The 15,340-nt window shown below is 44.4% G+C and overlaps 1 protein-coding gene across 2 annotated transcripts in view; it reads left to right on the plus strand.

The window, feature by feature from the left end:
• Positions 1-15,340, plus strand: part of GRIN2A (glutamate ionotropic receptor NMDA type subunit 2A) — a 446,329-nt gene that overhangs the window by 331,430 nt on the left and 99,559 nt on the right. For both annotated transcript variants that reach the window (XM_005889409.2, XM_014476279.2), the window contains exon 4: positions 10,752-10,957. In XM_005889409.2, coding sequence (XP_005889471.2) covers positions 10,752-10,957 — 206 coding nt within the window. The remainder of the gene's footprint in view (positions 1-10,751; positions 10,958-15,340) is intronic.

Below are 15,340 nucleotides of genomic sequence, written 5' to 3' on the forward strand. Positions count from 1 at the left end.
GAGGTTATTAATATTAAGTAGAGTTCCCTGTGCTGTAAGTAAGTTCTTGATTTTGGTGTCTTTAATTAGTTTTTATTGGAGAGTGGTTGCTTTACAATGTTGTGCTAGTTTCTGCAGTACAGCAAAGTGAATCAGCTCTACATACACGTGTATCCCCTCTCTTTTGGATTTCCTTACCATTTAGGCCACCACAGAGCACTGAGTGGAGCTCTCTATGCTGCACAGTAGGTCCTCATTAGTGATCTAGTTTATACATAGTAGTGTATATTGGAGAAGGAAATGGCAACCCACTCCAGTGTTCTTGCCTGGAGAATCCAAGGGACGGGGGAGCCTGGTGGGCTGCCGTCTATGGGGTCGCACAGAGTCAGACACGGCTGAAGTGACTTAGTAGCAGTAGCAGCAGTGTATATGTAGAGTCTGCATTCTTAATCAGCCCCCAAGGAGAGGTTCTTATTCCTGCTAAAGTTTCGTAATCCAACAACCTTTAGTAATTGCATTTAAGACCATGAATTCCAAGGAGGCAGCTGCTTTACTTCAGCACCTGAAAAGCAGTTCTTAGTCTCACTCTGCCAGTGGCTGTCTGAGGCCCCATGACACAGGACAAAGTAGGTTTGGTCCACACCTGCTTTTCAGCAGTTTCCTTGTAGAAGCTGGTTTGACTGTAGGGTGCAGTGGGGTCCAATGTGACATCTAGTTTCACAGACTCCTGCTGTCTTAAAGGAACCTTAGATTGAACTGATTCACAAACAAACTGCTAGACTCAACTTCGAACTACTCCAAATAGAACGTATTTCAACTTGGTATCAGGTCACAGTCGTGGCTCAGACATCTTTGCTGTGAAGTTTCCAGATCAATCAAATTCAGGTCTGCTTTTGGTTTCAAGCAGCAGCCGAAGACACAGAATGACTCGTGCATAACCATGCTATCACCCACTGTAGTACTCTTGCCTGGAAAATCCCGTGGATGGAGGAGCCTAGTGGGCTGCAGTCCATGGGATCACCAGGAGTTGGACACGACTGAGCGACTTCACTTTCACTTTTCACTTTCATGCATTGGAGAAGGAAATGGCAACCCTCTCCAGTGTTCTTGCCTGGAGAATCCCAGGGACGGGGGAGCCTGGTGGACTGCCGTCTATGGGGTCGCACAGAGTCGGACACGACTGAAGCGACTTAGCAGCAGCAGCAGCAGTGTGTATATTTGGAGAAGGAAATGGCAACCCATTCCAGTGTTCTTGCCTGGAGAATCCCGGGACGGTGGAGCCTGGTGGGCTGCCATCTATGGGTTCCCACAGAGTCGGACACGACTGAAGGAACTTAACAGCAGCAGCAGCAGCAGCAGCAGCAGCAGCAACCGTGCTATCAGCTCACTTGTGTGTTAGATTTGCATGGGGGTGATGGTAATTGATGATACTGTTTATGCTAAATATGGACATTAAGTCATTTTAAATACCCTCACGGACATTAATCTTATGTCCTTTGGAAGACTTTATATTTCAGGTGGAGAGAAATTGGCCTCCTGTTTGCTCTGTTTTTCTCCTTAAATTCATCTTCCTGAAGAGTTAATCCCTCACATTTTCACCAGCTTGGAAGTAAATCACTGTTTATTATCCAGAGTGAAATGTCTTCTGGTGTTTTTGCACATGTGAAGTGTTAGCTTTAAGGCTTCTTCCCCCACCTGGTTATGAAATCACCCAGTGAGTTCACTGGGGCCAGTCAAGCTGGAGCCCAGGCAATGTGAACTCTACTTTCATCATCGGTTTTAATAAATTTCTTCTCTGATTTTTAATTTTGCAATCCCTATTGTCTTCTCTCCAAGGAGAGGATCTGAGTAAACAGGCAAGTTTCCTCTTTTAACTTTGAATTCTAAGTAAAAATTGATGCTGTGCTACAGTCTGAATCGAGTTCAGTTCAGCAAATATTTATTGAACCAGCCTGTGGTGAACACTGTACTATAGCTGATGTAGGTCAGGAGTTATGAAAGTCTGGTTGGGCCAGATATTCTATAATTCAGGGCACACTGAGCCCTTGCTCCCCACCTGCAAGCAGTCATACAGTTGGTCTCTAAGTTGTATTGATTCCACCAATTTGGGGTCCTGACAGTTCATGCCAGCCCCCCACCACCACTTTGATATGGCTCTATACCAGGTTTCTCCAGGTTAACTGCCTCCTGACCCGTCACTCTGTTCAGAATCTTCTAGGCACAACCCCTTTCTCTGCACGGCCTTGAAAAGAAGTGTCCTAATACATCAGACTGATTTTATTCCTCCCCCGGTTAAAAGTCTTTCTACAGTACCCATCTCCTTCCCGCTACACTCTTCTCTCACCCTGAGAACAAAGGTGGAACTCCAGAACAAGCCACGCACCAACTCTACTGCTCTGGCTCATGGCTGGAAGTCACTTCCTGTAGGAGCATCTTTGGTTTCCTTGCAGAGCAAGATGTACTCTGCTCCAGTGACATCCTGTGCCCACCCCAGCATGGGAGTTATTGCATTCATGATCTCATGTTATCTCATGAGGTCCAGGGTGCTCCAACTCCTCTTCTCAACAGACAGGAAAGTCTGAGGACAAGAACCAGGTCTGGATTAGTCTCAGCTGCAGCCCCAGAGCCTCCTGCAGGGCCTACAATAGTGCAAAGCCCTGGATGCACACATACTGAGCTTACAAATGAACACGCGAGAGAATTCAAGGGAAAAAAAATATTCAAAAATGCACTCTGGCTGGAGAACTAGGCTGCAGGAGAGCAGTGGTGTTTAAGCTGGAAGTGGAAAGAATGGACAGGATTTCAAGTCAGTGGAGATGATAAGGAGAGGGATTTCAGGCAGAAGAGGTAGTGGAGGCAAAGAAGGGGCATGAGTGTCATTTAGGGTGTGTGCGGTGAGAAGTGAAAAGTGTACGCATCATTGTGGCTTAGTGTTGTATGTGAGAGGGGAGGTGTGTGTCAGATATGTGTGTGTGTGTCGTTATACAGGTATGTGGAGGTGAGTTGTATATGCATGCATAGCAAATTCAAGTAGGTATGAGTGTAGCTGTATGCGTAGATGTATAAGTATATAATATGTGTGAAGTGTATGATATGTCGGAGAAGGCGATAGCACCCCACTCCAGTACTCTTGCCTGGAAAATCCCATGGATGGAGGAGCCTGGTAGGCTGCAGTCCATGACGTCGCAAAGAGTCGGACATGACTGAGCGACTTCACTTTCACTTTTCACTTTCATGCATTGGAGAAGGAAATGGCAACCCACTCCAGTGTTCTTTCCTGGAGAATCCCAGGGATGGGGGAGCCTGGTGGGCTGCCTTCTATGGGGTCACACAGAGTCGGACACGACTGAAGTGACTTAGCAGTATGATATGTATTATGTATATGTACATATATATATGTATATATACATACACACCCTGGTGGCTCAGACAGTGAAGAATCTGCCTGCAATGCAGGAGACCTGGGTTCAATCCCTGGGTCGGAAAGATCCCCTGGAGAAGAGAATGGCTACCCTCTCCAGTAAGCGTTCTTGCCTGGAGAATCCCACGGACAGAGGAGCCTGGCAGGCTATAGTCCAAGAGGTTGCAAAGAGTCAGACACGACTGAGTGACTAACACTTCACTTTATATACATATATAGTTGACCCTCGAATAGCATGGGTGTGAACTGGGTGGACCCACTGCTGTGAATTTTTTCAGTAGTGAATTACTGTAGCACTGCACAGTCCCCAGGGGTTGAATCTGCAGATATAAAGGACCCATGGATATGGAAAGCCACGTCCTCACTGCCTGCACGAACAGTCAGTGCTCCTAAACCCCACGTAGATCACAGGTCAGCTATACCCACATATATACACACATATATGTGTGAATATTTGTAGGTGTTAGGAGAAGGAAATGACAACCCTCTCCAGTACTCTTGCCTGGAAACTCCCATGGACGGAGGAGCCTGGTAGGCTGCAGTCCATGGGGTCGAGAACAGTCGGAAACGACTGAACGACTTCACGTTCATGTGTTGGAAAAGGAAATGGCAACCCACTCCAGTGTTCTTGCCTGGAGAATCCCAGGGACGGGGGAGCCTGGTGGGCTGCCGTCTATGGGTTCACGCAAAGTTGGACACGACTGAAGCGACTTAGCAGCAGCAGCAGAGTATCTGTGTTTGAAGATGTATGCGTTTTACTGTGAGGGTATGTATAGAGTGTGAGGTCTTCCCTCGTAGTTCAGTTGGTAAAGAATCCACATGCAATGCAGGAATCTGCCTGCAATGCAGGAGACCTGGGTTCGTTTCCTGGGTCCGGAAGATCCTCTGGAGAAGGAAATGGCAACCCACTTCAATATTCTTGCCTGGAAATTTCTATGGACAGAGGAGCCTGGCGGGCTACAGTGCATGGGGTCGCAAAGAGTCAGACATGACTTAGCAGCTAAACCACCACCATGAAAGAGAGATGGAAAAAGTGATAGAAAGAGAGAATATTGGGGTTGATGGGATCTATATTGTGGGGTCCGTTAACATAAGAGGAACCTGGATTTGATTCTGTGGGCAGTATGTGTCATGGAAGGGTTTGAGTAGAGATAGATCTATGATTTTGGTGTTTAGGTGTACGTTTTTAGGGGTGGCTTGGGAGAGACCAGTTGTGAGGTGATTTTAATTGTCTCTTGTAAGCATTTCATTGAAAATGAATGAAACGATTCATTGAAAAAGACCCTGATGCTGGGAAAGGTGGAGGGCAGGAGGAGAAGGGGTGACAGAGGATGAGATGGTTGGATGGCATCACTGACTCAATGGACGTGAGTTTGAGCAAGCTCTGGGAAAGTGAAGGACAGGGAAGCCTGGTGTGCTGCAGTCCAAGGGGTCACAAAGAGTTGAACAGGATTTAGTGACTGAACAACAAAAAGCATTTCATGAATAGATCCGATACAGTCAGTCAGACCTCTTTGAAAGGAGAGGCACGAATATCTATTAACCTCATTTCTTCCAGCCTTTTGCAGCCTCTGTGACACATCCATGGATTTACCCAGATATGAAGGGATGAATACTAATTTATGCCAGTTTCTTGAGATGAAATTATCTTTTCTCTGAGAAAATCTTGGCTGAACATCTTGATAAGTAATCACTGCCCTTTCACTAAACAGCTCCTATTAGGAGCTGAAGAGCAATTAGGTTTCTAAAAGCACAACATTTAAATTTTATTAATAAGAATGGATAAAAAAATCATTGCAAAGTTAATTTTCCCTTTCTATACTTCTTTTAACAAGAACACTTTTCTCCATTAAAGGTTAATTATTTTTCTTTGTCCTCAAAACTTCAGTTTATTTGCAGAAAACATTTAGTTTATCACCAAAATTCAGTTTACTTTGAAGGTAAAGATTTTTTTTTCCTTCTCCCATACAACCTATTTGGGTTAATTTGGGACTGTTTTCAAGTAGGAAAAAAAAAAAAAACCCAATTCATGATAGAAATAAAAATCTGCCCACACCTTTTTCTTGTGTATATGGTGTTCATAAGAATTAAAACAGTGCTAAGAATGAAAAGTGAAAATGTTAGTCTCTCAGTCACGTCTGACTCATTGCGACCCCATGGACTGTAACCTGCCGGGCTCCTTTCCTTTGTCCGTGGAATTCTCCAGGTAAGAATACTGAATGGGTAGCCATTCCCTTCTCGAGGGGATTTTCCCAACCCAGGGACTGAACCCAGGTCTCCCACATTGCAGGCAGATTCTTTACCATCTGAGCCACCAGGAAAGCTCCAAGTGCTAAGAATAGTGCTTATTAATCTCTGGACCTAGATATTATCATACTAAGTGAAGTAAATCAGAGAAAGACAAACACCCTATCACTCATGTGCAATCTAAAAAGAAAATGATACAAATGAACTTATTTACAAAGCAGAAATAGACTCACAGACATAGGAAACAAATTTACCAAAGAGGAAAGGCAAGAAATTAGGAGTTTGGGATTAACCAATAAAAATTACTGTGATCTAATGTTACAGACAAGTGTGGTATGTTCATTCATTCCATCACCTGCTGCTAAGTCACTTCAGTCATGTCCAACTCTTAGCGACCCCAGAGACGGCAGCCCACCAGGCTCCCCCATCCCTGGGATTCTCCAGGCAAGAACACTGGAGTGGGTTGCCATTTCCTTCTCCAATGCATGAAAGTGAAAAGTGAAAGTGAAGTCTCTCAGTCATGTCCGACTCTTAGCGACCCCATGGACTGGAGCCTACCAGGCTCCTCCATCCATGGGATTTTCCAGGCAAGAGTACTGGAGTGGGGTGCCATCGCCTTCTCCACATTCCATCACCAGCTATCCCTTAAGTCCTTCTTTGTGCCATGCCCTGAGTTAGAAGCTGTAGACATAAAAACCAATTAATATGCATATATATATATATATATAAAATATATTAGGTTGGCCAAAATGTTTCTTATGTTTTTTATACCTTCTTATGGAGAAACCAGAACAAACCTTTTGGCCAACCCAATATATATACATATCCCTGCTAGACTGACGTGTCACCATCTAATGAATGAAACATAGACACAAACATAGATTGTGAAGGTATAATATTGTTAGGCAAATGGAAATTTAGATGTTTCAACCAAATTAAGGATTTGTAAATGAAATGTTATGATGTCTGGGATTTCCTTCAGTATTATATGGGAGGAGTGGTTGGGAGTATAAATGAGACAGGATTGGCCATGAGTTGGTCATGAATGAAGCTAGATAATGGGAAGATGGAGATCCATTCTACTATTTTACTTTTGTATGAGTTAAAATTTTTCCATCATAAAAAAAGGAAAAAGAATGAATGAAGTAAAGAGCTTCCAGTTTTAGGCAGATTATGTTTGGACACATATTCATCATGATTTCTGCATTTCTTTCTCTGTTCCAGATAACAGACTAGATTAACTCTCAGGGTAAATCTCAACTCCTTAACAGGACCTACAGGGCTTCACATCATCTGGCCCCTGCCTGCCTGGAATGCCCCGCCCCCTTCCCTTCATCCTGTCATCTTGGATTTCCAATCTCAGCTTAAGTGCCACCTCCTTGGGGAAGCCTTCTGGGATTTCTTTCTCCCTCTTTCCAATCTTAGACCCATATTTTATTTTTTTCCCTCCTAGTTTGCGTGTATATATTCTTGTGTGATTATTTGACTCATGTGTGTCTTCCTAATTAGCCTAAAAATTCAATGCAAGTAAAAATATTGCTGTTTGCACTACAGTATCTTTAGTGCCTAGCACAGTGCTTGGCACCTAGAAGCCACTGAGTAAATATTTACGGAGTAAATGAATCTCTATTAAACCTGTCTACAAACCCCAGACTCAGTTACAGCCCTTTGTAAATAGGAATGTAGGAGGGGAAAGTGAAGGTTGTCTGTTTCTCCCCATCTGCTAGAAAAAATCTTAAAGAGTTGAGATTTTTGGTGTTTGGAACAGGAGCCCATCAGACTCCGAGAAGGAGGTGCAAGCTCTCAGGATCCAGGGCAATGTTGACACAGCAACTTCAGCTCCGGATCAAGTTTTCCACCCACTGCACATTTCCACCCTCTTTGGCTGACCCATGGGTGCTTACTTAGATGTGTTGGGAAGGGAGGGAGGAACTTAGAGAAGATCTCAGAAGTTACTGCACTCTGGGGACTCGTAAACCTTTGTAGCCTATCTCTCTGTGAGTCAGCCTTGGGCTGGAGCTTTTGCCTGCCTCCCACAGTGTAGAATGTGTGATGTGGTCAGTGACGTCACCTAAGATTCTGCTACAGGCTTTGCCTCTATTTGTGTTACCTTGGGATTTTAGGTGGAGAAGGAAACGGCAACCTACTCCAGTATTCTTGCCTGGAGAATCCCATGGACGGAGGAGCCTGGTGGGCTACAGTCCATGGGGTCGCAAAGAGTCGGACACGACTGAACGACTTCACTCGCACTTCACTGGGATTTTAGGAGTTGTCTCTGCAAGGAAGAGAGGATCTTGGAGCAATAACATGATTACTGCAGATCAATTACTAGGAGCACTAGTGGGAAAGTGCCTTTGGATTCAGACAATTCCATGGTATAGCTCTGGTTCCACCACTTAAAAAGCTGTGCAAGTTTGGGCAGGTTGCATAACCTCTCTGTGCTTCAGTTCCCTGAACTGTGGTGTTGGAGTAATAATCTTTATCATATGGGATTTGTGGGGATTAAATAAAGTAGTAATATTGGCAGATTTCCTTAGCACATAGAAGTGCTCAGAAGTGACATTGTTTTAATTATAGCATCAAATGCTATGGGGGAGCTGGGAGCAATGTTCTATATTACCAGGGAACACGGGAATGCCTTTGCAAATTAAGTCATATTTGAGCTATATTTTACAAGCTAACTTCCCAGGTGGTGCTAGTGGTAAAGAACCTGCCTGCTAATGCAGGGGATGTAAGAGACACGGGTTCAATCCCTGGGTCAGGAAGGTTCCCTGGAGGAGGGCATGGCAACGCACTCCAGTATTCTTGCCGGAGAATCCCATGGACAGATAAGCCTATAGTCCATAGCGTCACAAAGAATCAGCAGCAACTTAGCACAACCACAAAAGTAACATAATAGTATCTGCCATGTATGTTACATGCTAAATAAATTCTGTGCTAAGCGCTTCATGTATATTTTTGGCTCATTCAAATCTCACTATAGTTCTGAAAGCATATGCTGTGTCCATCCACATTCTACAGGCAAAGCAAAGTTCAGAAAGGTTAAGCCACTTTCCCAAGGCTGCTTAGCTAATGGGTGAAGCCAGGATCAGCATTTAGTTTGTTTGACTCCAAAAGCCATTGTCTTGGCCACTGAACTACCCAGTCTCTTAAAGGTTATGTTTGAGTTTTCTAAGAGAGATGGAAAAGAAAGGGATGGATGTAGCATATTCCAAAAGGAAGAGCCTGAATATCTCTTCATCTACTTGCATGTTTATTATTGTTGGCTTGGAAGGCAGGGGAGTGATCAGTTTTATCCCTCATTGTTCTCAGGCACATGCCAGCACCTAGCCAGCGTTCAATAAATCTGTGTTGAATGAATGACGGATATGATGGGCTCCATTTTCTCTCTATCCTGTGTTACACATCACAGCATGAGGCGATGAATGTGTTTATTTGTCCAAATAACTCTACCGCCTTCCGTAACTTAAAAAGGAAGGTGTCTGTGAAGCTGGACAGTTTTGTAATTGGCCGCGTGGCACGTTTCTCAACAAGCAGCAAACATTTTCCAGTCCAGATGCTGAAGTCATCTCTGAGAACAGACTGATTGCCTTCTCTCCCGACACCCCGTCCCTTCTCCTGGTGTCCAGCGTGTCTGAATTCTCTTTAAGGGCCTGAGATTCATTTCTGGTGACACTTACATTCCAGGAGGAGAGGTGAGAGGGTCACGTCAACAGAGACAAGCCCGGACTCTTGGCACTTAGCTCTTCAGACGAGGTATTTTTCCTTGAGGTTGATGCTACAAATAAAGCGCTGACCTGCGGTGTCAAGCAGTTGCATGTGGGAGCAGGAGTAGGAAGGAGAAAGTGCGAAGCTGGGGGCAGCTTTCCCCCGTGTGTATGCGCAGAGTGCCAATAAGCTGTCAAATAAAATTAAGGTTCAAAACATACAGCCTTCAATTTGATTCCGCTAAGATGCCGGCTGCTGCAGGGAGGGAACACAATCGATTCTGTTTTGACAGGTCTCGGTGTTCGCTAAACAGCAAGTCTCCACTCTGTGCCTGATTGATAAAAGCTCACCTGATTTGCAACTTAAATAGAACCCCATCTGAGCTTGAAGGGAGGCGCTCATCCTCCCACCAGACCTCCGTCCCTTTTGCTCTTGGACTTCCTCTTCCTTTTCCTCTTTCTCTCTTTCTTAGCACTTTTTAAATTTCTCTCCCTCTCACTGTCTCTCTTCTATACTTACAGGAAGAGTTTATACAGTCCCTAATACCTGCCAGGCATTGGGCTATAGGCTTTTCTCAAAATGCCTTATTTCATTCCCATGACATCCTTATAAAGTAGGTGGAATTGTGTCTATTTACAGATGAGAAAACAGATGTTCATCGTGATTAAGAGCCTGCCTGGGGTTGTACAGCTAGCAACTGGCAAGAGTTGGGGATTTAAGTCCAGACCTCTCTAACTTGAAAAGTCCCTGCTTTTTTCTTTTTTCTTTTGGGCTATTTTTGGCTGTGCTGGGTCTTCACTGCTGTGCGGGCTTTTCTCTAGGTGCAGCAAGTGGGACCTACTCTTTGGTTGCAGTGCTCGGGTTTCTCATTGCTGTGGCTTTTCTTGTTGCTGAAAATCTGAGGTGCACAAAGCTTCCGTAGTTGCAGCTCCCAGTCCCTAGAGCACAGGCTCAGTAGCTGTGGCTCACGGGCTTAGTTCCTCCGTGGTATGTGGGATCGTCCCGGATCAGGGATGGAACCCATCCGTGTCTCCCACCCTGGCCTGCAGATTCTTAACCACTGAACCACCAGGGAAGCCTGTTTGCTGTTTTCATGACATCAGTGGTTCTGAGCACTGGAGGGACATTACAGTCAGCTGGGGAGCTCTTACAGCATCTGTACTTAGTCTCCACCCCCATATTTACTCAGTCTGGGGAGAGTCCAGAGCATGGGGGTTGCTTTCCCCTTTATCCCCATCTCTGTTAGCGTACAACAGATGAGTGTGTTGGGGTAGGTAACGGAAAAGCCCCGAGGATGGTGGACTTCTTCTCCCATGCCTCTTCTCGGGGAGGACTCCTCCTTTGAGAAGCCGGTGGTGCAGGAAAGCACAAGTGTGTCTCTGTCTTTTTGCCGCAGGTGGGCAAGTGGGAGAACCAGACCTTGAGCCTGAGGCACGCCGTGTGGCCCAGGTACAAGTCCTTCTCCGACTGTGAGCCGGACGACAACCATCTGAGCATCGTCACCCTCGAGGAGGCCCCTTTTGTCATCGTGGAAGACATTGACCCGCTGACCGAGACGTGTGTGAGGAACACCGTACCGTGCCGGAAGTTTGTCAAGATCAAGTGAGTCTGGGGGTATGGTGGGTTGAATGTGCCCAGTCGTGCCCAGTCCTTTACAATAGCCTGAATCACTGATAACAACAATATCTCTTGTCGTGTCCGACTCTTTGCAACCCCACAGATAGCTGAGAAAGGAAGAGAAGCGAAAAGCAAGGGAGAAGGGGAAAGATATACCCAACTGAATGCAGAGTCCCTAAGAATAGCAAGGAGAGATAAGAAAGCCTTCCTACGTGAACAGTGCAAAGAAACAGAGGAAAACAATGGAATGGGGAAAACTAGAGATCTCTTCAAGAAAATTAGAGATACCAAGAGAACAATATCTCTAAAATAATAATGAAATGTAATATAAAACATACTCTATTATGATAGATACATATAAGAATAGATTCTTTTAAAAGACTAGAACTACACCAGCTGGTTTGCATTCATTTCATTCCAACAGCAGTAATATGGGGTGTGTGGTTTTGCCCATTTTAAACACCATAAGAGCTGCGTTTACTGGAAGACTAAGAAGCACATTCAGAGCCGCTCAGCTAGTAAATGAGAGAGACAGGACTCAAGCGCTGGGCCATCTGACTCCACTGCCATATTCTTAACCATATGGTGAATCAACCCTCCCCTTCAGTCCTTCCTAAAATAATTATTTCTTTTCTACTTTTCTGGTACTCCCTCCCCCAAACCATACCTTCCACTTCCTTCCACCTCCTTTCTAGTTTCCAGACCCACACTCCTCAGTATTTTCAAAACTTCTCTCCATATTGGGGTCAACATCTCCCTTCCAAGTGACTTTCTGGTGTGAACCAGGTAGAACTGATCTCCTGGAGGTCTCCTTGGTCATCAGCAGCAAAGTTGTTTCTTCTTTTATTATGACTGAAGAGAAACTGACAATTAAGTCAGAGCCTCTGGCAGAGGGCTCTCCCTAATCTATAAACCCTTTGGAGACTCGTAAAGTTTCATGGCCAAGTCCAAGACGCTGATTATAGTCTTTGTAATGCAAACATAAACACAAATACCACCCTGGTGGGGAATTCACAAAAGGATAAAGCCTGTAATTGGATGGAAATCTATTTTTTTCTGAGCATTTTGTGATTGCCTTCTTTCGCCTGGAAAATTCTTGCTTGTCCTTCAAGTCTTAGGCACTTCCTCCCCAGGTTGGGTTAGTTCTCTGTACTTCCACAATACTGCCTCTGTCTGTCTCTTAATTCACTCAGGCTGCTGTGATGAATTACCACGAGAGGGTGGCTTAAATAACAGCCTCACAGTTCTGGAGGCTGGAAAGTCCACGCTCAAGGTTCCAGCAGGTCTGGTGTCTGATGGGGACCCTCTTGTTTGCACGTGGCTGTCTTCTTCTTACACACTTCTTCTTATCAGGGCACTGCTTCCATTTATGAAGGTTCCACCCTCATGACCTAATTACCTCCCCAAAGTCCCACCTTCAGATATCATCACAGTGGGGATCAGGGCTTCAATATATGAATTTGAGGGGAGCATAAACATTCAGTCTGTAGCCCTCTCGTTTATCTGTCTCATGTGTTTTTGTGGCTTAAAGTGTGTCCATATTTTCCCCGAGTATTAGCTTCTCTGGTGACTCAGACAGTAATGAATCTGCCCGCAATGCAGGAGACCTGGGTTCGATCTCTGGGTCAGGAAGATCCCCTCGAGCAGGGAATGACAACCCACTCCAGTATTCTTGCCTGGAGAATTCCATGGACAGAGGAAGCTAAAGTCCATGGGGCCGCAAAAGAGATGGACATGACTGAGCAACTGTTACTTTCACTGTCATTAGCTGTCTAAATATAGGGAATGTGGCGATTAATCTGTGTCCTCAGGGACAAGCACAGAATGTGACACAATGTTGGTGACGCTTGAACTGAGGAGTGAATGGATACTTTTCCTCCCACCTGCCAAATTCCAACCTCAGTTATTATTATACAAGATGCAAGTCCCCACGGCTCAGTGCTTTGGATAAAGGTAATTTTTTACAAATATGATTGCTAAATGTACGATGAAGGTGCATTTTGGTTTGGAGAAATTTTTATCAATGAGTAACCTTTCTGGGGTTGAAATTCTGAACGGATTATTCAGTAAGTAATCATCGGCTTTTTTGGAGTCATCAGCCTCTTCAGGGTTGAAATTCTGAATAGATTAGTCAATAAATAAATACTCATGAAGCATAGTTTCTGTGTTAGTCACAGTGCTGGGCATGGGAGATGTATCTGTAAACAAGGATGAATCTTGCAGTCAAGGCCTGCACAAGTGTTAAAAAAAAAAACTCAGGCAATAAGGAAACAGAGCAGCTCTACATTAAGATAAACCCTGTGAAAGATCTGAGTAAGGTCCCCATCTTCCCACCTGGGAAGAGCCACCCAGGTAGAGGAACAGATGCAAAAGGCCTCGAGGGAAGAAAGAGATTGGCAAGTTTGGGAAACAGAAGGAAGCCTAGCACAGTACTTGAAAGTGATAAGCTTGGGATAGGGGGTGGGGGGGAATGATATTGGATTGCCCAAAAAGTTCGTTAGAGTGTTTCCATGGAAAAAAACCAAATGAACCCAATAGAAAGGATTACGTGGGAAAGTTGTCAAAGGAGGTTTTGACTTCAGTGGGTGTTCTTTGAGCAGATGGTCAGATGAACTGGGTCTTTGAACTTGTCCAGATGAAGAAAGCAGAGTAGCTGACACGAAGCAAAGAGTATAACCCCACTGGGGCACCTCCTTTATGATAACAATATCTCATCTGCTTCAGTAAGGCCAATCAGGCCAGGCCTCTTATGCTTCACACTCAAGCATTGCAGTTTAAAGTCTTTAAAATCAGAAGCCTTGGAGCTGAAAACAGTAGATCACCAAGTCCTGAGACGCATGGTCTGGAGGAAATGAGCCTACAGATATATTACTGTCTTTAAAAGAATCAACTTTTCAACTGAACAGTATAAACCGACTAACTGGTTCAGATTCACATTTTGTGGCGGTGTGGAAGGTGGTGGCTTGCAGTTTTCCTTTTCCCACTTGGTGACATGAGAAGCTTGCTGTGCCTCTAGGTGTCTTTGATTTACCTGAACGCAATAGAAAATAACTAGGATCCATTAATCCCACTGTAACACAGATTAGATCAACTGCATTTCCTAAAGATAACATCTTTGAGGCAGGGTGATTGGTTCCATTGAGAACTCCCATTAGACAACATGATTGTGTTCGTTTTACTTGGTGATACTCTTTCAGGGAAAGCCCTTTGTCTATCACTTCTGGTAAATGGTGGGATCTTGAGGACACAGTTCAGTCTTCTAAAAAATCAGGTAGTAGGAAATGAGCTGAGAAACCAAACTTTTCTTCTAATCTGCTTTAGTTGAGTGTTAAGACACAAATAGAAAATTGAGGAACAACTATCTAATTTGATAAATGGCTACTTGTTGTTGCTCAGTAGCTTAGTTGTGTCCGACTCTTTGCAACATGCTAGGCTTTCCTATCCTTCACCATCTCTCAGAGCTTGCCTAAATTCATGTCCATTGAGTCGGTGGTGCCATCCAAGCCATCTCATCCTCTGTTGTCCCCTTCTACTCCTGCCTTCATTCTTTCCCAGCATCAGGGTCTTTTTCAGTGAGTCAGCTCTTCACATTGGGTGGCCAGTATTGGAGCTTCAGCTTCAGCATCAGTCCTTCCACTGAATATTCAAGATTGATTTCCTTTAGGATGGACTGGTTTGATCTCCTTGCAGTCCAGGGGACTCTCAAGAGTCTTCTCCAACACCACAGTTCAAAAGCATCAATTCTTTGGCATTTAGCCTTCTTTATGGTCCAATTCTCACATCCATACATGACTACTGGAAAAACCATAGCTTTGACTAGACACTTTTGTCAGCAAAATAATGTCTCCACTTTTTAATATGCTGTCTAGGTTTGTCATAGCTTTTCTTCCAAGGAGCAAGCATCTTTTAATTTCATGGCTGCAGTGGTTTTGGAGCCCAAGAAAATAAAGTCTCTTGCTGTTTCCATTGTTTTCCCATCTATTTGCCATAAAGTGATGGGACCAGATGCCATGATCTTAGTTTTTTGAATGTTGAGTTTTAAGCCACTTTTTCACTCTCCTTTTTCACTTTCATCAAGAGGCTGTTAAGTTCCTCTTCATTTTCTACCATAAGGGTGGTGCCATCTGCATATCTGAGGTTGATATTTCTCCTGGCAATCTTGATTCCAACTTGTGCTTCATCCAGCCCAGCATTTCGCGTGATGTAGTTTACATATACGTTAAATAAGCAGGGTGACAATATACAGCCTTAACATACTCCTTTCCCAGTTTGGAACCAGTCCATTTTTCCATGTTTGGCTCTAACTGTCACTTCTTGACCTGCATACAGGTTTCTCAGGAGGCAGGTAAGGTGGTCTGGTATTCCTAT

This window comes from Bos mutus, chromosome 25 (assembly GCF_027580195.1).
Source record: "Bos mutus isolate GX-2022 chromosome 25, NWIPB_WYAK_1.1, whole genome shotgun sequence".
Taxonomy (NCBI): Eukaryota; Metazoa; Chordata; class Mammalia; order Artiodactyla; family Bovidae; genus Bos; species Bos mutus.